This window comes from Zosterops lateralis, assembly GCF_965231275.1.
Source record: "Zosterops lateralis genome assembly, chromosome: 13".
Lineage (NCBI taxonomy): Eukaryota > Metazoa > Chordata > Aves > Passeriformes > Zosteropidae > Zosterops > Zosterops lateralis.
Window position 1 is genome coordinate 11,888,670 of NC_139773.1, and position 25,543 is coordinate 11,914,212.

Genomic DNA, 25,543 nt, shown 5'->3' on the forward strand with positions numbered 1-25,543 from the left:
AAAGTGAAGTCAGCTCAATATCCATTTTGGAATCCAAACTAAATTCTATAAATTTAGCTGGAGAAAAAAAGAGTTCATGGAATCAAACCTACCGAATTTTTTTCTCTCTTGATCTCTGCTCTCTGGAGCAGCAGTCGTGTGTTCCTTATCATATGCTGCAGGAGAAGTGGTGAAGACACTGTGGGTTGCATCAGTTTGATGTCCCTCTAGCACTGGTCCTCCAACTTCCTGCTCAGCAAACAGGAAAGGGAAGTCAGAATGCAATTATGAAACCACACTATATATGAATCTGAAGAAAAGTCTGAAAAGATACGTAAATCTGGAAGAAAACAGAAACCCCATATAAAATTGCGGTATGTAGGCCTCAGACTGACTAAGGCAAAATTTGTGGGGAATAAAAGTTAAAAAAAATTAGAAGTATTAATAAAACCTTAATAAACTCTTAATTATCTGAAATATATTCTGACAAGAAACTTTTTCTCTTGGGTATATGCAGATATACAGACTGTCTTAATGGAGGAAGTTGTCTTCCTGAACAGACCTTGAGTTTTCTTGGATTTTATTGATTTTAAGATTTAGTTTTTTCTCACTGTCATTTAGAATGACTAATTAGGAAGAATAAGAGGTTGCAGGGAGTGAAAAGTTCACCAAGTACTTATTTCTCCCAATTTTACTTCTGAAAGCTGATTTTCTAACAGTGGTTTCTATTTAGGGGATGGTAAAAGATGCCTAACTGAAATTTTCTTAGATATTAACATTATATGTGGGCTTCACTTTGCTCTATATAATTTTGTATTGATCTTTGCAGCTTGGGAACTGTTTGGGAGGTTTTGTGGGTTTGGGGTTTGTTTTTTTTCTTTGCATTTTATTGAGAACAGTTCATTTCTATTGGCGTATTACTAAACCTGGGGAAAAGAGGTTTCAGTTTTAAACAAACCACAATTTTGCTTCAACACGCAGATTTCACAATCCTTCATGCTCATGCAAAAGTGAAACACTCTCTGTTGTCTTAGATAAGAGAGGGAACTGAAATTTAGTACTGCACAAATGTGCACTGTTTTCAAATACTGTAGCTCATCAACAAATATGTATGTGCACCGTAATTTAAATGGGTTTATTTAATAACTCCTGGTCTCAAGAAATGTATCTGAGCCCAAGATTCCCTGCTGTACATAATGTTAGTGCTTTCTTCCATTAAAAATCCACTACTGAAACAAGAAATTATTGTTTCTTGACTACTTCATAAATGATATGACTGTTTGGCACAGGTAGTTGGGGTCAGCCACACCAAGCTGGCATCAGAGGCTGTGTAAGCCTCTCCAATCCCAGCCTGGGGCATGACCCTGGAATCAGAGTGTGCTTGATATCAACAGTGGCACATGCTTGTGAGGAGGGGCAGGGACTCAGATTCATTCTTGCAGCTGCTCTCACTGGGATTTTAGCTGAGATACCTTAGTGTGGAAGATTTTCTTCAGACAATTCTTTGCCTTCTGACCTTACTTTGAACATCACATTTTGTACTAAACTGGCTTCACTAAGATAGACACGTTATTTTCAAAACAGAAGAGCCTCATCTTCTGCTCCCAATTCTCACATGTATATACATTTTCTCTTTCTTTTCCTACTCTTCCTCCTGCTGCCATGCAAAACCACCTTGCCTTCCTCCTTGCCCTGCCTCACAAATATGCAGACACAAGAAAAATGCTGTAAATGTTGCTTTACCTGAACACTTGCAGAAGGTGATGGAGCCACTTCTGATACAACCTTTTCTTTTCTGTCTGTATTACCTTGGTCATCACACGTGCAGTCCTGCTTGAAGTATTTCCTTGGTGGAGGTTTGGGCTTTGATGATTTAGGTTTTCTAACGAGGATCTCTGATGACTTCTTAGTGTTTTGCAAGGCTCGACCACCTTCGCTACAGGTTGGAGGGGAATTTCTCTCTGAATTACTGGCAGAAAATGAGTAGAGCAGCCCAGGTTGTCGGGTGATTGGTACATCCACACTGTGTACTCTTGCTTTCAGGTCCGTGAGCTGGTGCACAGCAACAGGGGCACAGGAGGCCCGGGGGTTGTAGCTGCTGTCGCTGCTGGAGCGGGTCATGAGGCGCTGTGCCCTGCGGCTGCAGTACCCCACGCTCCTGTCCATGTGCCTCTCACAGGGGTGCCTCCCATGCCAGCTCACCTCCAGCCTCCTAACACCTGTGTCAGGAACATGGTCAAAATGTCTGCTCAGTACATGCAAAGTGCTGGCTTCTGAGAGTCAGCTGAAATCTGATGACCCTCAACCCTAAATATCATCCTTGGTGGATGCAAAGGTATGATTTATGCATTGAAGGCTTGTGGGGTCAAGAGTCAACAGCAAGGTCCTGAACACCCAAATAACATTTTCCCTATATGTAAGTATGTCAACACTATAGTTTTACTGATGATGACTGTTACCTATTGGTCCTTTAGAAGACACTCAAAGGAGTATCATTCAATACATTACTGGGAGAGGATGTCATACTTGAGCTGGGCAAATAGCTCCAGCCATGACTGCATATCCTTTCCTCACAAATAAGGGATTTGTGGATTAACAAATATATATAAGGGATTAACAAGATTTACCCCTAGGACATCACCTTTATTGTGCAGTTCCCTGTGGTCATGGTCCAATCACCTACAAACAGTTGTTTGAAAAGCGCTGAGCAGAGCTGGTGAATCAGAGAGGATGAGCAACTGTGAGAGGAAGTTTGCCCAAAATCTTTGGTTGCTAATCAGACAAACTTGGTCTGTTCTCATCACTCTGGTAACATACCACGGAGACATGTTAGGAGGGTTTTCCTGTGAGGTTTCTTCCTATTTCTTTCCTTCTGCTCTGGGTTACTTGACTGTTTTCAAGGATTCTAATACAGCATGTACTCATCCTTGACATCTTTTAAATCAAAAATTACGATGTCTCAGTGAATGCATTATTCCCTTACCTTCAGTACTCCATTGGTGTCTCTCCTTTCCAAATCTGTTGCTTTCCACAGCTTGTGCAACAGCTTCTTTTAGCTGTTGCTCAGACACCTAGGAAATATTATGCCATTTTACTCTCATTAGGTGAGTTAATTGCACACCATTATATTTGTACATATCCCAGTGTATAAAAAGTATATCTATGGATGTGCTGTTTTTAGTGGCTGTTTAGGTGAATGGGACCTTTCAAAGATAAACATTTTTTGCAGATTTTACTAGAAGTGGAGTCCTTACCAGTATAAGGTAAATCAACACAGCATAGTTTATGTAACAATTTAAACTTGATAATAATTTATACAGTATTTGCTGTTAGGAAGCATTTTATAGAAAAACCTTGGAAGAATAAAACATTGTACTTCAATATTATTTTAATTATAAACATTGTCAAAACAAGACCTAAATTTTAATTACTGAAAGACAAGTGTATAAATATTTATTTCTTTTTGGGGAGTTATGTTCCCTCTTTTAAATTACTTACTTATTATTGTCAATTCTTTCTTACATAAGAACTATGTTTTGGGTTGTTCCTTAAATGCTATTTCTGTAGTTTCCTTATTCACTGTGTAGAACCTCATGCAAGACTGTCACCAGTGAATCTTAAATTATTCTACTTAAGAGAGTGCATATCTCAGATATTTTCGTGTGCAGTGATGATCATAAAGCGATCAGCATCTTTGTAGTCAACATTTTTCCACCTGTGTTAGATCAGCACTTGCTCCCCCTTAGTTCTCAATATGTGCTATACTGAATGTCAGAAAGAACATGGACTGGGGTACCTGTGGTTCAGGGTGTCTGCTGATAATGATTTGTACTGCACCAGGATCACAATGGCTTAGCACAGCATAAACTTCATTAAGGGTTGTGTTTTGTACTGAAGTTTCGTTAATTTCAAGAATCTCATCTCCACACCTAGACAGATATTAAAAAAAGATGGAGGATATAAACAAAAGAGATTTTCTCCTGATCTTGTCTCACCCATGTGAAAACATACAAAAAGCAAATTCATAAGGTCGACCTTCAATTTGCTTACAGATTAAATCTGTCCTTCTGTCCTGCTAGAGAAAATGGAATGGGAATGAGCTGGATGTCAAGGGGTTTTGATGTGCCATGTTACATGCAAACTCAGCTTTCTGCATGTTCAGCGGTGCACACTTGGTGTTCTTTCTGCTGTCTGCAGCTCAGCTGCTCCTTCCACCTACACCTTCCTTCCTTCCTTTCCAGTTAACCCTTCACTTTTCATGTCTTTATGTGATGTTAGAGCTATTTATGGTCAGAAAGGATGTTTTGGTTCTGCTACAATATGTGGATGACTCATTAAAAGAAAGATTCTAATAACAAACTATCAAAATCTGCTAAACTGGATCTTTCTAGATGAAATCCAAATCTGGCTCACATGGCAACTGAGAATGCCTTGCTCTGCTCTAGTTCTCACACACATTATGAATCTGACTGAAGGCACTGATTTGTATCATGCAAATATTCAAGTAAATTCAGACTACAATTTTTTCAGCGGAAGTATTAGAGAGGAGGGTTACAGAACACCAAAATTTAAGTCAAAAAGACTCCACTGAAACTACTGTGCTCTGTTCAATTCTCAATATGTTCAAAACTACTAGTTGGTCAAAAATCTCTTAAAGTGAATTTCTACACTCTCACTAAAGCCCATTTCAACAAATCTATTTTTCTATTGGGCAAGAAGTGATAGAATTTGAGGAGCTTGTAGGAGAAAAGAATGTAGTGCTCAAACAAGCCAAGTTATACCATATGTCTAGGTTTTTTCAAATACTTTCTCATTTAGAAATCTCCTCCAGTAGCAATGCTACAAGCTTGTAGCTTGTCTAAGACCTTTAAAGTTAGCCCAGCTTGGGCAATGATTTCAGTGGATTGCTGTATTTCTGGAAATCCCACATATCCTGAAGACACATGCTCCAACCTCGAGAACAGCATACGTGCTTTAAACCTCAAATTTCCATAAATCAATATTTCTTCCTATAGGTCAAAATATGTCAAAAATAAACCCATAAAAAAGATCAGTGAGTAACTTGTGGCATAAGACAGCCAGCTTTTCCCATCCTACCTGAGTCTCCCATCCATATGTGCCACTGAGCCTGGCGAGAGGGTGTGAATAAAGATCCCTGAAATACACTGGAAGTAAGGGATGCTACATAACCCAATTCCAAGGCCAACACCTGGCTCTGAAAGAATCAGTAATAATTAAAAAAAGACACAAGAAACAGTCAAAACAAACCACAGAAGAACTTTTTAAAAAAATTAATTAAATTTAATTCTTTTTTCTGCACAAACCAGAACCAAACTCTCATGTTCATGAATGTTACACATTCAGTATTTGTTGCTGCTTCCACTGCATTTTTCTATCCCTTTCTATTCTTTTATTGTGGGGTTGTTATGGGGGCTTTTGTCTCCCTCATGATTAAAGTGTAAGAGACACAACGGAATGCAAGTTTATTTTGAAAAATATCTCTCATTACAGAAGAGTTCAAATGACTTTACAAGGAGACAGAATAGAAAAAAAATCAAGGCGCTGAAATTAAGAGGAAAAATAAGCTAAAATTAAGGATATATGCCTACTATTAGCTATATAATTTCAGTCTTCCCTCTGTTTTATATAATACAGCTTAAGACTTCTATGAGTTTACTCTCTTTGCTCTGGACAGTCACTGATTTAGATCCCATATTGTCTGTTTGGTAAGTCACTGGTACCTCATAGAGCCTTTGCTTTGTTTGTTGTGCTGATGTTCCCATATTTTAAAGATTATTTCATTGTGCCAGTGGTTGTTTATAAGTAGAAGGAGATGACAGTTGGAGAGGAGGTGAAAGAACTACAATAAGATCTAGATACTTATTTTATTTGGTTTTAAGCCTTTTCAAGAGTGAAATTAACTGCTTGCATAATTACGGGTAAGAGCAGCACAGTCTGCTTAATAAGAGGCATTTGTTGACAAGAGCTTTACTTTTTTCATGTGAAGGATATGAATGTGACTCTATGCTTGAGAGAAAAAAAACTCAATGATTGGCTCTTGAGGACAGATGGTGTTCAAAATCCTGCTGTTGATAGATACTTGTTAGCACTAACAGGCACCAAGATCTAATTTAGTGTATTAAAAAAACTTAGTTCAGGAAAAGAATCAAGTTAGTGAGGAAAGACATTCAGAGAGCAAATGAACAGTGGTTTGTCAGTCAGTGCTTTGTTGGCAATGCTCAGTTAATGTCAACACTCACCTTTGTTTAGAGTAACTTCCATTATGACCCTGTCATTGGGCTTTGTAGAGTTTAATGGGAATGCTGCATTTTCTGAACTGAAAGAGCTGTTTTCCTTGGTTATGCATGTACTGGAGCTCAGGGACTGACACAAGAGGGGGGACTGACAGCTGGAAGCAGAATGAGGTGTGCTGAAGCTTGTCCTGACTGTAAGTGTCAGAAGACCCTTTTTGGCCTGCTAGGAAGAACAGACAATGAGTGAATGGGTTGAGCTCACATGCACATTGTGTCTAAAAACAGAGGTTCTGGAAGAAGAGTACATAACCTTAAATTTCTGTAAAGCATCATAATGTGTTAATCCATGCATGGATTCTCCATTCAGTTCCAGGATTTCATCACCTGTTTTGAAAGAGAAAAAATTAGATTGGTATTACTGTATTGTGCAATAAGTTACATGATAACATGCATGCACTCAAAAGGACTCCTGCAAATGCAAAAAAATGGATGCAGGTGTAAAAGACACTTATGGCTCATTTCAGCTTCAATCTGTCATTTTTTGGGAAAAGGGAGAGAAGAGCTATTTCCCACCTTCTTGTAGCCTTCCATCAGCAGCAGCAGCTCCACCAGGAAAGATGGTTTTGACATAGATGCCTATTGGTCCATAAATGCTGTCTTTACCACCAACGATACTGAAGCCCAAACCCTGATTTATGGAAGAAAAACTGTGTGAGGACCCATGTTCAGTTCTCATAATAGTTCATTTGCAGTTTCTTCTGCATTCCCTGCATGGGCAGTATTGTCAGTGGAGTAATATAATACATTGCATACATATAGTACAATACATCTATAATATAATTTTTGCTTGGATATGAATTGGCAGCCCAAAAGTAGCAATGTTTATACCTGCAGTCACTTCTCTGTACTGTGCACATCACATTTGTGAGATGAAGTAAAACTCATAGTAAATCAAGAGAGCCAGTCTTACCTTCCCTTGTCCTTTCATCAATACAATGTTTGAAATTACTGAAGCCTGTGAGCCACAGGATGTGTGCACTAGCTGTGCTGTACTTAGGGATCTAGATGGCCTCGAAATTGCCTGTGAACATTAAAAAAACCAACAAAACCTGTTTTCTTTTGTGCATAAGCAGAAATTCTTCAATATGCATTGCAGCAATTTGCTTATTTGAAATTTTCTTCCTTATAACTGATGGTATTAAAAATTCTTTTTTAAAAAAAATCTTTCTAATTTTCATAAGCCATTTGTTATTCTGAATTTGCTGCTCATGAATTTGTCCTCTGGAACTAAATTGGAGAAAAATTACAATGTTGGTCCTTGAAGTGGTGCAATGATGTAGAAAGATATATTTGTGCTCTGGCTTGAGTCCTCATGCCAAAACCCCATATGTGGTCATTAGGGAACATAAACAAGTATTATCATTTTTGCCTTCAAAAACTGAACTAGAATCAAGACATGCAAAATCTTTCCTTCATCTTGTGACTAAAAACTTTATCCTGGCACATACCAAACCTGTTTTCAGCATTTCCCCCAAAATATGAATTTGTGCTGGATTTCCTAAATTCAGCCTCTGAGATTTGCCCCATTTTAATGAACTTTTAATGAAATATTTAGTGAAATGTTTAATGAAAACCTCCTATTTCAACATGGAACTGGGTATTACAAGATAATTTAAGCACTGACAGAAGTCATTTCCCAAAGCTAACTATGTATGAAGTTCAGTAGGGTCAGATGTGTAATTGCACTCATTACACATCTGACAGAGTTCAACAGTTTGTTTTTTTCTTTTGTTTTAATGCAGCAATGTGAAACTAACAGGTGTTGAAGAGTGGAAAATCAGCCAAAATTTTGGCTTCTGCATATGCAAGAGTCTCAATTTTGACATGAAAACAAGATTAGCTATTGGGAACGGGATTGAGGTAAACGGGTGTGCAACACCAAAAACACACTCTCCAAAATGCATTCCTCTGCCAGACCAGGGTGACTGTTTATTCTGGTATGGGTCTTCTGAATCTGAAATGGGAAAGTTTCAAATTTCTTTTGCTTCTGTGTGAGGAGGTGTATTTTTTATTTCTGTTTGTGGTGGGTAGCCATACGCAAAGCCAGGCTGCTGCCCAGGAGCCTCTTCAAACAGCAGCAAGTGCCACGCAGGAGCTTTGATGAGAAGGAAACCCAGTGAACCCCTGAGGATCTGTTTGCTTGAGTGTGGTTTGGTTGGGGTTTGTGGTGTGTTCAGTTGGGGTTTGTGCTCTGGTTTGCAGCCTCCTTTCCTGTTAAAGCCCTGGGTCCCTCAAGGTGAGTGATGGGCCGGAAAAGGCAGGGAGCAGCAGGGAGGGAGGTGGGAGCTGAGCGTGAGGAGCTTTGCCTCCATCTCCTCCTCCAGGTCTGAGCCTGGGGACCTTTGGCCATAAATACCCCAAACTTCTCCCAGCCTTCTCAGAAACCTCTTTCAGAGAAAATATTTGGCAAGCAAACATATACACATATGTCATGCACACCTGCTGCCAACAGCCTTAAACAAATGCTAGTAAGATTCAAAACAAACAGGGTAGTTTAGATAGATATTAAGAAACATTTCTTTATTCAGAGGATGAGGAGGCCCTGGCACAGGGTGCCCAGAGAAGCTGTGGCTGCCCCTGGATCCCTGGCAGTGTCCAAGGCCAGGCTGGACACTGGGGCTTGGAGCAGCCTGGGACAGTGGGAGGTGTCCCTGCCCATGGCAGGGGTGGCACTGATGAGATTAAAAGTCCTTTCCAACACAATTCTGTGATCATGGTTCTATGATTCTACAATTATTAAAGCTGGTGCTAGCTATACAAAAGAAGTAAATAACAGGTGTTTATTTTAAAAGTACTCACAGGGATTAAAAGGATAAAAGTTACTGATGTTTCGTGCTTTAAATCCTAAAGGGCATGGAGGTGCTATTCTCGTGATTTCCCTTTTGTGCACTGAGGACTGAATGAATAGATGTATCAGGCCAAATCAAAGACCAATTTACTGCAGCATCAATATCCTGCTTCCTCTCATGTTCTCTGGCATCCATTGGAGAGCACAGGAGGCAGTCTCCAGCCTCCTTTCACAGGGTGTTTAAACCTGTCTGGTTCAGTGGGGGCCGCGGTGAGCCCATACACGGCTGGGCCAGGCAGGTGCCTGGGGAGACTGGTGGCCCTGGGGCTCAGAGTGGGATGTGTAAACCACCCTGGGGAATTCAGACACAGCAGAGAACCTGCTGGGCAATGGGACGGGGAGCCTGGAGAAACGAGGCTTTGCTAGCAGGGAGTCTGCTACCCCTCACATGTTGGGACATGCTGGGGGCAGAACGCAGAGCAGGCAGAGCGACCACGGCCCCGGGCAGGACCTGCAGGGCAGACGGGTCCTGGCAGGAGAGCGGCTGCCATGGCCATGCAGAGAGCCCTGCTGGGCACAGCGCAGTGTGTTTGTGTCGGTGACCGCAGCAGCACTCACCGGGGCTCTCCCGGCAGGGCAGTCCAGCTGCTGCGAGAGCGATTTTCGGCTGGGCTGGAGGGCGGGCGGCTGGCGGTCCCTGAGGGGCGCTGGGCCCTCCCCGGCCCCGGCCCCGGCCCAGGGCGGGCTCGCACCTGAGGGGCGGGAGAGAAATGTGTTACCTCACAAGGGCTGGACCCCTCTGTGCAGGGGTTTGAGGTAAAGGTTACTGAGAAATGTTTTTCCATTAGTAAATCTCTCTGTGAAGGGACTGATGTTTTCAGTTGTCACTTTGGGGATGGTCGTTAATGTTAAATGTAGTAAAATGCAAGCGTTCCCTACCAAAAGTGTGTTGGCCTATTTAGAATACACCATTAAAAAAGCCAACAAAAAACCAAAACAAAAAACCCCAACCAACCAACAACAACAAAAATCCCCCAACACCCCCAAACAAACAAAACCAAAAAAAACACCCAACCAAACAAACCCCCCCAAAAAACAAACAAAACAAAAAACAAAACAAAACAAAACAAACCCACAAAAAAAAAAAAAAAAAAAAAAAATTAAAAAAGGGGAAAAAAACCCTCACCCAAACCATAAAATGCAAACCTTATGCGCCCAACCTGACTGCAGGATGTTGTGAATACAGACGCTGACAATTTTATGCATCAGCAATTCTTAGTTAAGGACCCCAGAATAAATTTGGACAACATTTCTTTTAGCACCATAGTACCATCACACAATGGGGGCCTGTGATCTGCAGTGCCTGAGTATTACAAAAAAACAGATTATTGCTCTTCAACTTACTGGTGGAGTTACTGCGAGTCCTCTGACATGCAGCCTTACCGTGCAGAAAACCATTCTGTATTTCCAAAGGCCTTTCCTTACGTGTTGGTGTTTCCTAAAACAAAGCAAAACAAACAAAAACCCAACAAACAAAACCTATTGCTATGTGCTGTTGGAAAATAAATACACGCTCACATCTGAATAACAGTTGATGTTAGGAATAATTTCTGGATGGTTCCTGCAAGTCCTGATTCTGATCCCGTTTCTATGACACAATTATTTTGATCCAGAGGGAATCCCAGTTAAAGGAAGAACATTACTTAATACAGACACCATATGGAAACTGATATAAATAAAACAAAATGCTAATTTTTTTGCTCAGTGATATTCTGCAGGAGCTGAGACAGCCACAAGAGCAGAGTCAGAGCATGAGCTGTATGTTCTATTCTAACTGGAGCCAACCAAGAAAAACACTGTTTCAGAATCCTGATTTCAGGAGTTCTGTTTGGAGATACAAGACTTAAGGAATGCTGATTTTCCTCTTGGACAGCAGGTGGGGGTATTGCCAAGTAGCAAAATCCTACTAGGGCTTTCCAGTCCCATTCCCTCAGGAAACTCTTCAGAATAAGAAATACAGAGAAGATCCTTAAAGATGAATTTTGATAATTATCTTGCAGTGTTTCTCTTACCAAGCTAGCTAGTTTGAAAAGTCTTTGCTATTAACCATAGACCCTAGATCCACAGAACTACTTTGTTACAGGGCCTGCTCTCCAGCTTCTCTGGGATTCATGGATCTTCCCTTAAATCCATTTCTGCCTTTCTTCAACTTCTAAATGGAAAATTAACATTGGCAATCTGTGTGTTTCTAAAAGAAGGGTTTGAACAGCCCTTGCTAGAGTTTCCCAGGGTCTTGGCCTCCCCATAGCCTCTGTTTATCTGGGAAAAAGCTAGGCTGAAAGTCACCAGAGTCTGACCACAAGAGGTTTTGGGTTTTGTCAGGAAAGGCAGAACCATGTTCTTCAAACGTCTGATGAACAAATTCTCCTCCTCTCTAAAGTCAGTGTCCAATCACCCCACAGTTGCTGATGCTTACTTTGTGAGCCATCATGATGTTCACCAGCTGTGTCGTTGGGGGAATGAGAGACTCAGCCTCCTTTCCAGACAGGTCTTTCAGTGATTGCACATTTAGTGTTAACAGTTCATCCCTTGAGCTCAGGCAGCTATCCCTTAAAGGAAAAAAGGAGAAACATTTGTATATTATTTCACACAGAATAATATGGCCCTGTTCCATGTGCTACCTGTCTCCCTGTCTGAGGAGTCAGCTGCAATTCTCCCTTTGCCTTGACCTGGGCTGCCATGAGGTGCCCAGATGTGTGATACACCCCATCCCCTGCTAGGATTTTTTCCCATTGCTGCTCTCTTCTGCTTAGTCCTGCTGATCACTGGCTGCCTGGTGATCACACAGCTATCATTCAGGCAAGATATTTCTCCCTTCTCACTGTCTTGCAGTCAAAAACTGATCAAAGACTACATTTACTCCCTGCCAGGAACCTTGGCTCACATTGCTCTCCAGTAGCCTTGAGGGACTGGTGCCACCCTACACTTCCCCTCAACAAGGCATCACCACTAGAAAACTTTGTGTTACATACACTCTCTCATTTTTCCAGGTTTTATTTCTTGGTGTAATTGAGCAGCATTAGAACCCTGAGTGGTTGCACTTTTATTTTTCTATAATCTTGACCTGTGTCTCCATCTGGAAGCAAGGCAAGGAATGATTCCCAGACATCACTTCTTTTCTCTGGAACTGAGCTTCGAGGCATAGCTTGTCACAAAAAGCTGGTTGTGCAAAATCCATGCAAACAAATGTCTCTGTAATAACTTGCTGACTCCATGTGTACTGTACCTGCTTGCTGGGCCTTCAGCAGGAACGTGGCTGCCTGTTAACCCTTTCCAGAAAGATGCACACCTCGGACTCCTAGAGAGTTTCATTCCTGAGCTGCTGTTCCCTGATTTTGAGCACAGCCTGCAGATGCAGCTGTCCTAATCCAGGAGATGAAAGGTTGCATGAGCAAAAATGCAGTAAAAGCTGTTAAAAGTTACTTACACTTATTCTGAGCCTTTTTAAGAAAGGCTTAGAACCAGGTTTCCACCCAGGAGAACAGGAGCCTTTAACACTGTCCATTTGAGAAAAAACAATGGTATTATAGAGTCAGTGTTTTACAAAAGTTATTTCCCTTGGGACTTCAGTGGCTTCTGGCTACAAGAGGGAAGAATTACAATATAGTGTCCTTTTGCATGAGGGGAAGAGAATAGATAACAGACTTTTCATAGTAACTGGGTAAATTTTGCTAACTATCGTAAGAAAAGACAGGGAGGAAAATAAACACATGCCAGAAAATTAAGTGCTCTGGAAAACAGAAGAGGTCTGTATGGAAAATAAGTAAAATAAGTGTATACAAAACACTAGGATCTCCACCCCTGGGGCTGACTTGTTAAGTGGGGGCAGGGGACCAGAGAGGTCTGCAGCAGTGGAAAATTCTTTGTCCGCTCCAGACTGGTTGAAGTTGCTGAAGTCTGCATTGCACCTGGAGGACTAATTGTAAGCACATCTTTAATGCAGTTATGAATCATTAACACAGGGCCATTCAGAAGGAGAAGTAGTGGCTTGAGACATATATGGAAAGCAAAGAATGGAGCTACCAAGCACATGAAGCACAACACATTTGACTAGGAAATACACTCCTGTGGCACAAATGTGAACACCTAAAAATTCTAAAGAGACAAGGAAAGCTGGAAAGTTAGCACACAACTTCTTTTCCATTTGCTTAGTATTTCTCCTGATTCAAGTATTCACTCACTCTGCCCCCAACTGAACCCACCTCCTCTGCCCTCGCCAGCCTCTCCATACTCCACAAAGTGAAGAGGGCTCTCAGTGTATCCTGGATCCAGGCTTGTTCCCAAGAGATTTGTATGACTGAGGTATAGATTTCTGAAGGGGAGGCAAATTTCATATGTTAGGACAGGCCACAAAACATAACAGTGGTCAACTGTCTGTGTTGCTCCCAGGGCCCCTGGTCAAAGTGGCATAAACTATTTCCAGTAATCTGTAGTCCTCTGAGAGCACAAGGAAAGCTCTGTAGCCACTTTCACCATCAGTAGGGCTTCATTTCAGCCCTAGGAAGAGTTCATCCAGCCCTGAGGATGAGAATCATTATGCTCCTTTACCACAAATCAATAGGGATCACATCATACCTGACTGACAGCAAACACAAAATGCAAATTTACAGCAATGTCAATAAAGGTCATTATCTTCCAGGCTGACTGCCGAAGCCTGGCTCCCATTCTGAAACCTGCCAGAGTAAATCTAAGGCTGTGAATGAATGAAATATTTAACTTGGGGCCCTGGGTTCACTGCAGGCTGAATTCAGTAGGTAATGGATAAGGGCTATACTTGTATTGACTGACTCGTTAACTCTGTGGGTTTGCTTAAATTCCAGATTGTCTGCCTTTAATGAGGAGTGTCTGAATTTTATGGAGCCTTTTTTGTTCGTGAAGAATTCTTCTAGTGAGTAATATGTTGGTAAGGATATAAGCATGGACAGAATTGTATCTTAAACCAGTTGGCCTTGAACTCTAATATTAGTTTTGGAGCTTTTATATTTACTGTTCACCCAAGATAAATATCTTGGGAAATACTTACTTGAAATCAGGATTACATTATGTCCTTTTTTTTCTTTTTTTTTTTTTTAATCTTATGGCAGCTCTTTGAAGACTTTGGCATGGTAACAAAATAAAGATTAACATTCTGATGCCTTAAACTTTGAGATCTTGAGTAGCAAAAAATGTGAGTTCCTTTTTCTTTTTGTTTGCACTGTCATTTATTTCAGGTATGGCTATGACATTTCAGGTCAGATTCTGTATACAAGGAGCTTCCATTAAAACTCACAGGGTTTTCAATAAAGTGGTGTGTTTGTAAAACATGAGAAATGAAGATAGATATTAAAGGTAGGAAATTACTCTGCCATTTGGCTCAGTGTTTCTGAGATGTCAACTGCTTGTGGATTGGGGCTGTTATGAAAGAATAATGGTATTAAAAACTCAGTGTTAAAAAAATTAATTTCCTTTCTTTTTCCTGACATCAGAATTCAAGTTTGGATTTGCCAACTTCTCTTCTTAGGAGTCTTTACTCTTGTGAAATGCTCCTTTGGAAGATTTCTGTATCTTCTCACAGACACCTGCCAGACGCACACACAGAGCTTTGCACAGCTGTTCTCCACACTTTATTTTCTGATTGATTTTCAGAGGCCTTTTCAGACTGTCCCCAACTCATCTCTGTTAAAAGCTGAGTCACGCCTTTGCTATAGCTTGTTCACAATATATAGCTACTGTGTTTGTAAATATTTTCATAATTAATTGTTCAAAAGTGATGTGTCTCTGCCCAGTTTGACAGGACATCACACAGAGCAGTGGGTTTGGCTCTGAGGTTTTTCATTGCAGCACCATGTAAGTCCTTTGGGGAAGGGATTGTATTTTGTACAATGGGACACATGCCAGGCTGGAAATTCTGTGTTGTATTGGGACATCCACGTGAAATGTCACCAAATCAAAACTGGTAGGAAGATTTTTCCAAGAACAGTAAGTTGCATGCACTTAGTCACCAGGAAAGTAGAGGTTAAATCCCTTAGTGCAATACAACAGTACACTGCAGAAAAATCTTGGGAACAGTTTTTGTTTAGATATGTAGTCATCTTACCCAGTTGGGATAAATTTCAAGTTAGCTCTGTGTCTCAATCATTGCTGCAATTAATTTAGGTGAATTACTTTTTCTTTTTAAAAAAAGTTTTTATTGGTCTATGGACATGTGGCCAATATCTGTATGTTGTCAACATCTGTATTTTTTGGGTCCTGGTTATAGATCATTATATTCATAGCCAAGTTATTGCAACATGACAGAAAATTAGCAAAGCTGTTCTTCAGAAAAAATAAATGTTTGACCAATTTTGTGCCCAAAGTCTATTTGCTTTGGGTTTAGTTCTTTAGTTTTGTTGGTTTTTTTTTTTTTTTCATGTCTCTCTGATCATTTTATGCACAGAAATACTGCTGATGGTTCCAAGAGTAAAGACAGTATTTATTTTTGCATCCTTCTCCTTTTAAAAGTGTCCTGTTTGTTTTGAAAGGTGATGCATAGGTCTAAATACAGTGACTACTGTATTCAGACCTATAAATCTGCTAAAAGAAATTTGCTAAAGAAATTTGTTAAAAGAAAGCTGTCAGGTCTGATGTGGGGGCAGGTCAACTTTGTCTCTTCATTATTAGAACACTTATTTAAAGATATATCTGCTGCCAGTGGATAAACTCTCTGCTTTATCTCCCAGCACTTCAAGACTCTGGAGAAATTCCTAGCTGCGTTGTAAGTTCCACTCAAAGCAACATTTGTATTTAAACTGACTCTGCTTGGCTGAAAGATAAAAAATAAAGGAGTTTAAGAGCCTTCTTGAATTTTCCACAGGTGAGAATAGATTAACTTTTCTTGTATTTAGTTCTGGAAAAGTAATTTGTACCTCCAGGCCAACTCTCTCTTCCTGTTCCCATTTTTTGTCATTCAAAACACAAAGCTTCTGAGGATGTTTTTTATCTGCCATTTAAAAGATTCCTTTTTCCTTCGTGCTTTCATTAGACATTTCTAGCCCAGAGTCTCATCTCAAAACATCTAATTCCAGATGTTGCTTAGAAATAAGGGTAACCATGGCATCTGTAGAAAACTGAAAAACTTTTGTGCACTCTTAAAGTAAGACACAGTAGTTAGACTGTCTGAATTGAAATGTTATACAAGGCTAGTTCAAGTAAGGTCTTGGACTCAGTTAACCAAGTGCATGACAATGAGCTAATTGACTGCTGGTTTAAAAAAAAAGGAAAAAAAATAAAAAGAAAAGAAATAGATCTATCAGCAGTACAATAATGTATTAAAATATTTAGCTTTTCTGGTCTTATGACTGTGAAATGGCTGAGATTTCTGAGAGAATATGGTCTTTGGGGATTTTCTTCAAGGAGCAATTTTTTTTCTGCATCAGTTCTAACAGAGAAAGAGCCAGAGTGTCTCTGGCATAAACTCACTCCACTGGCTCTGACGTACCCTAGCCCAGTGCCTTGGTCTTTTAAAAATATTTATAGTAGATGTAATTCAGCAGCATATTCCCTTTGAAAACAGTAAAATGGCAGAAGCTGGAAAGCAAGGATGATGCAAGGAGCAGGGCATGAGACCAATCTTTGCCCTAGACTGACAATTCAGCACATCAGGTGTTACAGAAGGACCTTTCCACCCATCAACTGCCCTTTGGTGTGTTTTTCTGGGAGCCTTTGCTGGCCTGCATTTTGCAGCACACACTGTATTAATGGAACAGGCCCTTTCCCAGCTTGTGCTAAGGATGACCTGGGTGATGTGCAGCAAAAACAAGAAGGCTGGAAAGACAGAAAGGGAGAAGTGTGAAAACTGAGGAGAACACATAAATATCTAAATAAATGCAGTCTCCTCTCTTGGCTTTGGTTTTTCATCCTGCCCGTGGGTTTGTGTTTGAGACATTACAGTCTGTTGCCATAGCATTGTCCTGGTACCAAAGGGCCAGCTAACTGGGGTTTGCATCAAGGCAAGTTAATAAAATTATATCCTGCTGATGACCAAAGGAGAAAAATTACCTTTTGCCTTTTCCTTCTTTCAAGCAGAGAGTCAGGAGCCAAAGGAAGAAAGGGTGCAGAAGTTTCTAGAATTAAGTAGAGCCATGCAGTCAGGTCAGCTTAGCTCCCATGTTTATTTCCTTAGAAGTCAGCCCTTTTCTATTCTAGTTTATTCTAGATAGTATTTCAACCCTGCTACCAGCCCCACTGGTAGCTCCCAGTGCTTCCTAGGGTTTTGGGGATGTTGGGAAGATGTAATGGAATGCTTCTTGGATGAGTAGAAGTGCTTCTTGCAGCAGCTGTCACAGAGGCTGCTGTTCTCTGAAGGAGTTGATATCCTCTATTCCTGCCCAGGTCTCCAACAACTCCAAGGAGTGATTTCAGTCTGAGCAGGCAAAGATACCTTTCACAGTGTTTGCTGTGTTCGTGCTCATGGTACTGCTGACCATTTCATTGGTTTCTTTTCTTTCAGGCCATGTGAAAATTGCTGGTTTTGTGTGAAGCAAACTGTAAAGGAGATCTGCTTGTTTCTACATAGACCAGCCCACCGTAGCAGACCAAGCACACCTCATCTCAGAAAGTGTCCGAACAAATGATGCCAGGGTAACCCTGGGCCTTTAGATACAGCAAGCAATAGACACTACAAGTGAATAGTGGGTCACAGAAGCCAAATCAATTAAAAGAATGTTCAACTGCTCTCATTGCTGACATAATATTAGAGAAGGAAAAAAAAAACCCCTCTGTTGTTTAGTCCTGAAACACTGATTTGCTAATGGTTTATTGCTTATGGTGAATCCCATGCAGTCAGTAGAGTATGGCTCAGAGAGTTACTTAAAGATTTTCAACAGAAAAAAAAGGAATTTGCATTTTGAATACTGATGCTACAGGTTCCCCATTACTCTGGAGAAGAAATGCACAGGGAGCATTAAATCATGCAGCAATTTTAAGCATTCTCTCATTCCTTGTGACAGCAATATTAAGTTGTTCAGTTCTGTGGGAGTTATTAACACCTTCAGAGTCACGCTTAGAGCTGGAGGTGCTGGAGAGCAGAAGAATAGTGGAATATCCTCAAGAACACCACAGAAAGAATGGAATCAATTTTCTTGAACAAAGACAAGGATTCTTCAGCTCTGAGTCACACATCATGAATTTCTGAAGTGTTGCATTTAGATGGAGAGAGAATTACACTGGGACATGAAAAAAATGCTTGTTTGACTTCTTCATGAGAGAAAGCTTAAGCTTTCTAAGCCATGGTACAGGAAAATTGTTCTGACAGGCTTGTACCCTATGGAAGGTAGAGATCACTGCTACCATACTCTAGGGGGAAAGGCTCAGCAGCAGCAGCACAGGACAGGGTTGGTATGACTGTTACTAATGTTCATCCTACTTAGCAAGCCAAGATAAAACTTTATAGTCACTCATTGATCCACGACTCTGAAAGGTATGGAAGATTAGCAAGTAGCATTTGAAGAGGTTTAGATTGCTATGAGAGCTCTGGAGTGGGAATTTAATAGTACTCATAGTCAACAGCAGCACTAAGCAACCCAAATGCTGCTGTGAGGGACTGAGCTGCTGACTAATTTATGTCAGCATCTGACACATGTTCTTCAGTGACACTGATGCTTCAGCCTCAGAGTGGATTTATATCTTAAGCAGTTCTATTTTACATGTGCAAAGGCATTGTGGGACTTACTCTGTTCCCCAGATCCCTATTTTAGCTGCTTGCCAGCTATAAAAGCAAGCGATCTAAACTTACAGTCTGCAATAAGATACTGAGTAGTTGCATATGGATATGGATGACAGCAGTTATTGGAGCTCTGCACACTTAGGAGATGTGCAAGGATATAAACTGTGGCAGCTGACACACACCTAAGTGCTTCAACTTTGGAAAAGAGAAAATGGGGGAGTGCACAGAGACCAGTTCCTTCTTCCCTCACAGAGACATCAGCAGGGTGCATATGGACTATTCCCAAAAAGGAATTGGCATGGTTTTGCAGGGGACTGAGTGAGTTTGGGTGCATGGGTTGTGTTTTCTGTCAGAACGCAATAGCAAGTTGGTTTGTTTTTGTCTTTCTGCTGGGACTTTGCCAAGGCTGGAAACACCTTGCATCCATCCTGCTGCAGTCTTTGCAATGCTTGGCATGCTGTTGTCATTATCAAGGGTAAGGGGCAATTCTGATTTTCAGTAGCATTTGTACCAGTGTGTGTTTAGACATAGATGTCTAATTTTAGCCAATATATATTTTACTTTATATAAAATAAAATAGAATATAAAATAATCAGTTCTTTCACATAAGCACGTATTTGCATAGATAAAAAAGCATGTAATAAAGGAGGTGCCAGGATGACACTTGCAATAAGGTCCCTTTTACATGTCACAGCAACAGCTAGAGAGAAAGGTGAAAAATTAGGCTATCCTACTGAAAGGACTTTTTAAAGCCATTTAAAATATGTTGCTCAGACTGAAAAATTGTTCAGATTGTTAGGGTTTACATAGCTGAACATTACAAAATACTGTAATATGAGGTTCTTAGACTTTTCACATTTCTAGGAAATGTGACATCTCTGGTGGTTTTAGAGCCATCACTACCTTCTTCCTGAATCAGAGGGAAAGAGCATCTGCCTACTGAATTTCCTGTGTCTGACACAGTATTAATATAATTCATGCTTGCATGGCTTGTGAGATATCATGGTATCACACTACAAGTGCACTTTGCTACTGTGACAGGTTTATATTTTGAGCTGAAGTGTCTCTTGCAGATAGAACACACCAGCTGTACTCGTCTGAACACTGACAGTGGCCTAGAGGCACCAATTTCAGCAGATTGTGCATCAGCAGAGTGCAACAGCACAGCAGGGAAACCAGTATATTTTCGTGCCTTTTATGCAGAGCAGGAGCACTGCAGGCTCATAGGCTCTGAAAAAAGCCAAGTAGAACACTAAGTTCCTGAGAAATATTAATTATTCCATTTAGGAACTACTGCAGTGGGAAACATTACAATATACAGCATGAGTTGCTTACCTTGGTGAGGAACTTTCTTCTTGTGTTGTTGCAGTTCTCATTTGCTGCAGCTTTGGACTGGAGAATGCTGGTGACCACACGTGGAGGATCAGGTGGGCTGTCCTCTGCCTCTGATGGGTATGGCAGCTGTGTTCTGGGACAGCAGTCAAAATCCTCTTGACCCCAGCTGGTAGAGATCTCAAAGGAATCAGGGCATTTCTCATCGGGACTTGACCCATCATCGCTGATTTTGGCATTGCAGAGTATCAGGGATCTCGAAAGGGAGCGAAACTTTCTTGACTTCCTGTTCCCAGCGTTGTTCTTTTGGTCCATCTTCAGAGAGCTGCTGCTCTTTTTCCTATCATTCTCCCATTTGTGTGGCATGATACTTTCAATAATTCTCTCTGCTTCTGTGGTGCTAAATATCCTCCAGGAAAGGAAATATAAAAGTAAGTTGTAATATACCCCACTTTCTCCCACTTAATAACCTACGCTACTGGAAAGCCCTAATGAATAAATCGAATCAACAGAGCCTTTCAGTCTGAGAACAGCCACGTGATAGCTCATGACTTGCTAATTCTGCTTCTGTGCAGAGCTCTCCTAGATCCTCCTTCACCTTTTCATTCTCTTGCCATGTTACCCAAGCAGAGTGGAGTGCTTTTAATAAGTGTTTGTGATGCTGCCATTGTCTGCTTGCTTTGGGCATCTGCTGAATTTGCATGTTGAAATCCCAAATTGAAAAGGAAGATACTTTAAAAGCATTATTCTATCCTCCTAATATTATTTGGAAAGAAGAAGCTCCTTCTGAAGTTTGATTCATGAAACCACTATAATTCAAAGAAGATTAATCAAATTGTCAACTCTAAGTTCTCTGCTTGGCACATCTGAGTTGTAAGTGGTTTAGCAAAAGTAGATCTTAGCCTTGAGAGAATAAGGAATGTCAGGCTGCCATAAAACTTCCACCTTTGCAAACCAGAACTCACTTAAGACTGTGCATTTAAGAGTAACGGAGAGATCCAATGAAGCACTTAAGATGTGAATATCTGATTAGGGATTGAATTCTATAAAGGAATACAGCTCCAGTACATCAATCAAAAAGTGTCCCATTATAGAAATGGTTTGTTTCAGCACATGATTCAGCACATAAAATAAATTGGAAAAAAAATTACACAATCAAAATATAGCAAAATTTGGAGCTTTTGTAAAATGAGTAATGTAATGAGCATTTTAAGATAACAAAGGGGAGCCGTTACAACTCTCTCAGAAAAAGCCTTTTAGAAATGCTTTGGTAGGCATGTGCCAGTGCTGAAAATTCAACAAGAGGATGTCTAAATTAATTACTTTGACTGTCTCACCTAAGTTCTATCCTCATATTTACTACACAGACTTTTCTATTCTCCTCACAGAATCTGATACCAATATTGCCATTCTAGAGAAAATACCAGTTGAAACTTAAGTATTTGGATAAATCAAAGATGTTGTAGGTGTTATACACAAAATTGAAAATCAATGTAATTTGAAAATCAATTTTCAGGTATCCTATTGAGAGAAAAAGTTTTTCTATTGTGCTCTAAACCAGGTTGTTGTGTTTGGTTTGGGGGGTTATTTTCCCCTGTTTTATGCAGAATTAGGTAGATATATATACACCTTGTACCTGAAGTTTCACTGGGGGTACAGAAAGGAAGAAGGCAGATTTTCTACAGGCTCTTTACAGCCACTACAGTAAACACAGGCCTACAAACTCAGACCAAGTCAGATTTGGATAATGAATCCAAGTCAGCATTGTAATAAAGCTGCAGCATTATTTTTCTTGAGTTTTTTTTTTCTTACACAATTAAAGAGGAAAAACAAAAGCAGATGATAAACACTATGCCACTGAGCATCTGCCTAAAGGAATTATATGGCATTGCTGGAGAAATCCACAGTTCAACATGAATCTGAATTTGCTTGAATTTGTAAAAATAAAACAATTTTCAGGTGCAACAGACATGTCCCAGGGAGAAGGATATTTATTTGTGCAGTCTTTTCTGGTGTTTTTGATAAGTAACTCTTCTACAGCTTTCCATCACATTACTTTGCCATCACAACAGCCCTATTATTGTTCTGCTCCCTTATGTCTCTTTTTCCAAAACAAAATCCCTAATGCTTCAGAAACTCATGTCCTGATTATTGGAACTCCTGAGATTTCCTAGCAAGACATTTCAGGGCAAAGTTTGAAAGTAGACAGAATATGTTAAGTTGCCTAAAGCTGGTGTGTTTCCTGCCATTCTTGGTGTGTCTTTGGCATCCTTTCTGCTCCTGGGGGAGTCTGTTCCCACTGGATTGGAACAGGGGAATGGGAGTCACTGGGCTCCCAGCCTCCCTGCCATGAGGGAAGCTTTCAGGCAACACTGGACTTGCATATTCCCTTCAATTCACAGAACATTCTACTTTTTTCTTTTTTCAGAGTTGCATCGCTTATGAATGGGGAGTTTGGTGTGATGAGAACTGCCCAGCAGCCACTCTCTCTTCCTGTGACACAGAGCACATAAATGGTTTGTAGATCTTGTTTGTGGCTTTTATAAAAGGCACTTTTTAGTGTTTTGACAAGCCTAAAGCTTTAGTCTACCATCATATACATGAACTAAATTTCTGAACTTGGAAATCCCTGTATCTCCACTGTAGTAGGAAATTAATCATATTAAAGCTTATGATGTTATGTTTCCTGTATGTCTAAATAAATGTAAAAATGCAATCTGGCCTTTTAGAATGTGGAGTTGAAAAAGAAAGGATGTCTGGGGCAAAGGGAATTTCTGCAAGTCTTTACTCTCAGCACCTGGGTAGGAAACAACAGAGCTGGAGGTGAGTGGAATGTACATCACTTGAAAATCTGCCATAAGGGTCAGTGCTCCTTCTGTGATACTGGCAATGGCTATTAGACACTGGTAACACCATCACAAATGTGCCCAAGCTTCACATTCAGACCTAAACAATCCTGCCTATGTAGGGAAATTAAAAGAAAGAACACTTTTGATTCAAGTATTTCAATTCTGTACAAACATTAAATACACTCTTACTTTTCTCAAAGAGGAAGAATTTAAAAAAGCTATTAAGCATTTGGATAAGCAGAGGACTTGATAGCTTAATGGTCAGAATGCAGCTCTCTGGAGACTGGCATGCTACAATGAAGTCCTTTCTTGCTCTGCCTTAAGTTGCTGAGCTTAAGAAGGGAGAACTGCCATCAATGCTAAAGAGGTGCCTCTCTGGCTCTACTAAACATCTGGGATGCAGGGATGCATCAAACCACCTGTTGAAACAGTGAAGGAAACACGGGTCTAAGTGCATTCTGCTTTCCCATCTCCCTGTAATACTCCTGAGGAATTTTATTTTATGCAGAGAGAACTCTGCCCTGCTCCATCAGCTGTTTCCTCCTCCCCTGCCCCCATGAGAGCTCCATCCACTCAAAGACCAAGTTTAACCCTGAATGACTTACCTAAGGGACTGACGTGAAAATAAAACCACTAGACCTGAAGATTTCCAGTAAAATACTTGCTCTTGCTACAAATATTAGATCACAGGTCCTAACTAAGGCAATATTCTTTCCAGAGCTGCTGATTCAGGGTTGCATGAGTGACAGAAATATAGGAGGTACCAAAAACATAGTCTATAAGTTTTCCAATAAAAATTCCCAGAAATGTTATTTTACACAGCATACAATATCACAAGTGCCAAAGAAGCTTTATGACTCATTGCCATCTTCCACCAAATTTAATTTGAGATATTGATGGCATGGACAATTACTTCAAAGTCAGTTCTCCAAACCATTCATCTTTTTCTCCAGTGCATTCACTGCTTGACATTTTCTTTTGCCATTCTTCTTATACCTCCAGCTTGCCTGATGGAAGCTGTCTGTGGTTTGTAATGCAAACCAAATGTTCCTTCTCTGTTTCATTTTTTTTCCCCCAAGCTTTATTTTTCCAGCTTTAAATCCTAAAAGCCCAAACTCAGTCTGTCTTCTGCAAACAAAATACAGGATCTGAGCTGTGGCCATTTGGTTCAAATTTTTGGTTGGATATTAAACCGAACATTTACAAGATACAAATAATTTGGTGTAGCTCCCAGATTGAATGCAAATGCTCTGTTGTTAAACAAACAGTAGGAAAGACAGGGCTTTACTAGCAAGAACAAGATGAGTTTTACATTACCAAGTGCTAGCAGCATCCTCTTTTAATCTAGATCTTGCATCCTAATTTAATCTAGATCTTGTGATCTTACTCAGATTCATTACTGAGCAGTACTATTAGCACTGAACTACTGCAGATGTCTAGGGTTTCCCCAGAGTAGGAAGAGCTAAAGATTTGGAAGTTTTCTAATGAACAGTAAGGAACTCTCAGAGAGTCAAATTAAAAAATGATAATTAAAAAACCCCTAATGGTAAAATAAAAATTCAAAAGGAGGAACTTACAACAGCGAGGCAGAAAAACCTGACTCCTGCAGAAGGCTGTTCCTCTTCATAGGCCTGGCAAAAAAAGACAGAGTGAATAATTGAAAACACACTCTCCTGGTGCCACGTGACTCAGTTTCAGTAATTCTGCTCAGTACATTGGAACGGAGCTATTGTTTCCTAATTGCAGAAAATGTCAGCAAGGCTAGATAAACAAAAGCAATGGGATGCAGAATTGGGGAAACCATTTCCAGCAGGCTCCCAGCTACCCAGAGATGACAGGACCATTTAAGGAGTTTGTGTCATTTGTTTTCACCCATCGCTCTCTGGTCCAAGGATTGATGGGGTTCAGGCATGTTAAAGCCACCTGAGGGGAGTTGGGGCATCAGCAGAGTCTGTGCTAATCCAGTGAAGGTCTTCCGTTGGAGGCTGAGATGGCAATCATGTTTCTTGTATTTTTCAGCTGATATTTTAACATTAAGCTAGTAAGAGTTTCATAGACAGATTCCGGTCCCAGAGCAAAACGTAATAGAGGTACCACTTTTGAATGCCAAATCCCTGTACTGTTCACCATGAACACAACCTCTTTAACCTACCAGTTCTTAAATGCTTTCCCCTTTATAGGCTATACTGCAACTTTGTGATCCCACCTCATCAAGGACTCAGAAAATTGTTTATCACACAGATCATGTCAGTCCCCACCTGTTGATCCTCACTTGTGCTCAGACAGAGAGATAATAATCTTCCTGGAGAAACCTGCTTGCTCTCAATGAAATTGTGTGATAAGATTCATAGGGTATTTGTTAATTTGAAAAAAAAATCCATAAAAGAAAACATTGAATCTGAAAAAGTTAATGTTAGTTTATTGAAACAGTCAGGGCTCTTTAGAGTGTTCTCACAAACCAAAAATCTCACACTTTTCAGGAAAATTTAAGCATAAACCTGGCCCTGTCTGGTCATGGAAATGGTCAACATGAGAGTGC

General features: G+C 40.4%; 1 protein-coding gene across 1 annotated transcript in view; it reads right to left on the reverse strand.

Moving 5' to 3' along the window:
* IL16 (interleukin 16) overlaps nucleotides 1-24,631 on the reverse strand; it is a gene marked incomplete at its 5' end in the record, with an annotated part of 31,694 nt that extends 7,063 nt beyond the window's left edge. The window contains 15 exons of the mRNA XM_083870657.1: nucleotides 93-228; nucleotides 1,723-2,198; nucleotides 2,963-3,050; nucleotides 3,776-3,908; nucleotides 5,077-5,194; nucleotides 6,240-6,453; nucleotides 6,544-6,617; nucleotides 6,807-6,921; nucleotides 7,204-7,314; nucleotides 9,700-9,833; nucleotides 10,486-10,579; nucleotides 11,582-11,690; nucleotides 12,368-12,504; nucleotides 20,159-20,564; nucleotides 24,582-24,631. Coding sequence (XP_083726783.1) covers nucleotides 93-228; nucleotides 1,723-2,198; nucleotides 2,963-3,050; nucleotides 3,776-3,908; nucleotides 5,077-5,194; nucleotides 6,240-6,453; nucleotides 6,544-6,617; nucleotides 6,807-6,921; nucleotides 7,204-7,314; nucleotides 9,700-9,833; nucleotides 10,486-10,579; nucleotides 11,582-11,690; nucleotides 12,368-12,504; nucleotides 20,159-20,564; nucleotides 24,582-24,631 — 2,395 coding nt within the window. The remainder of the gene's footprint in view (nucleotides 1-92; nucleotides 229-1,722; nucleotides 2,199-2,962; nucleotides 3,051-3,775; nucleotides 3,909-5,076; nucleotides 5,195-6,239; nucleotides 6,454-6,543; nucleotides 6,618-6,806; nucleotides 6,922-7,203; nucleotides 7,315-9,699; nucleotides 9,834-10,485; nucleotides 10,580-11,581; nucleotides 11,691-12,367; nucleotides 12,505-20,158; nucleotides 20,565-24,581) is intronic.
* Nucleotides 24,632-25,543: the final 912 nt, after the last annotated feature.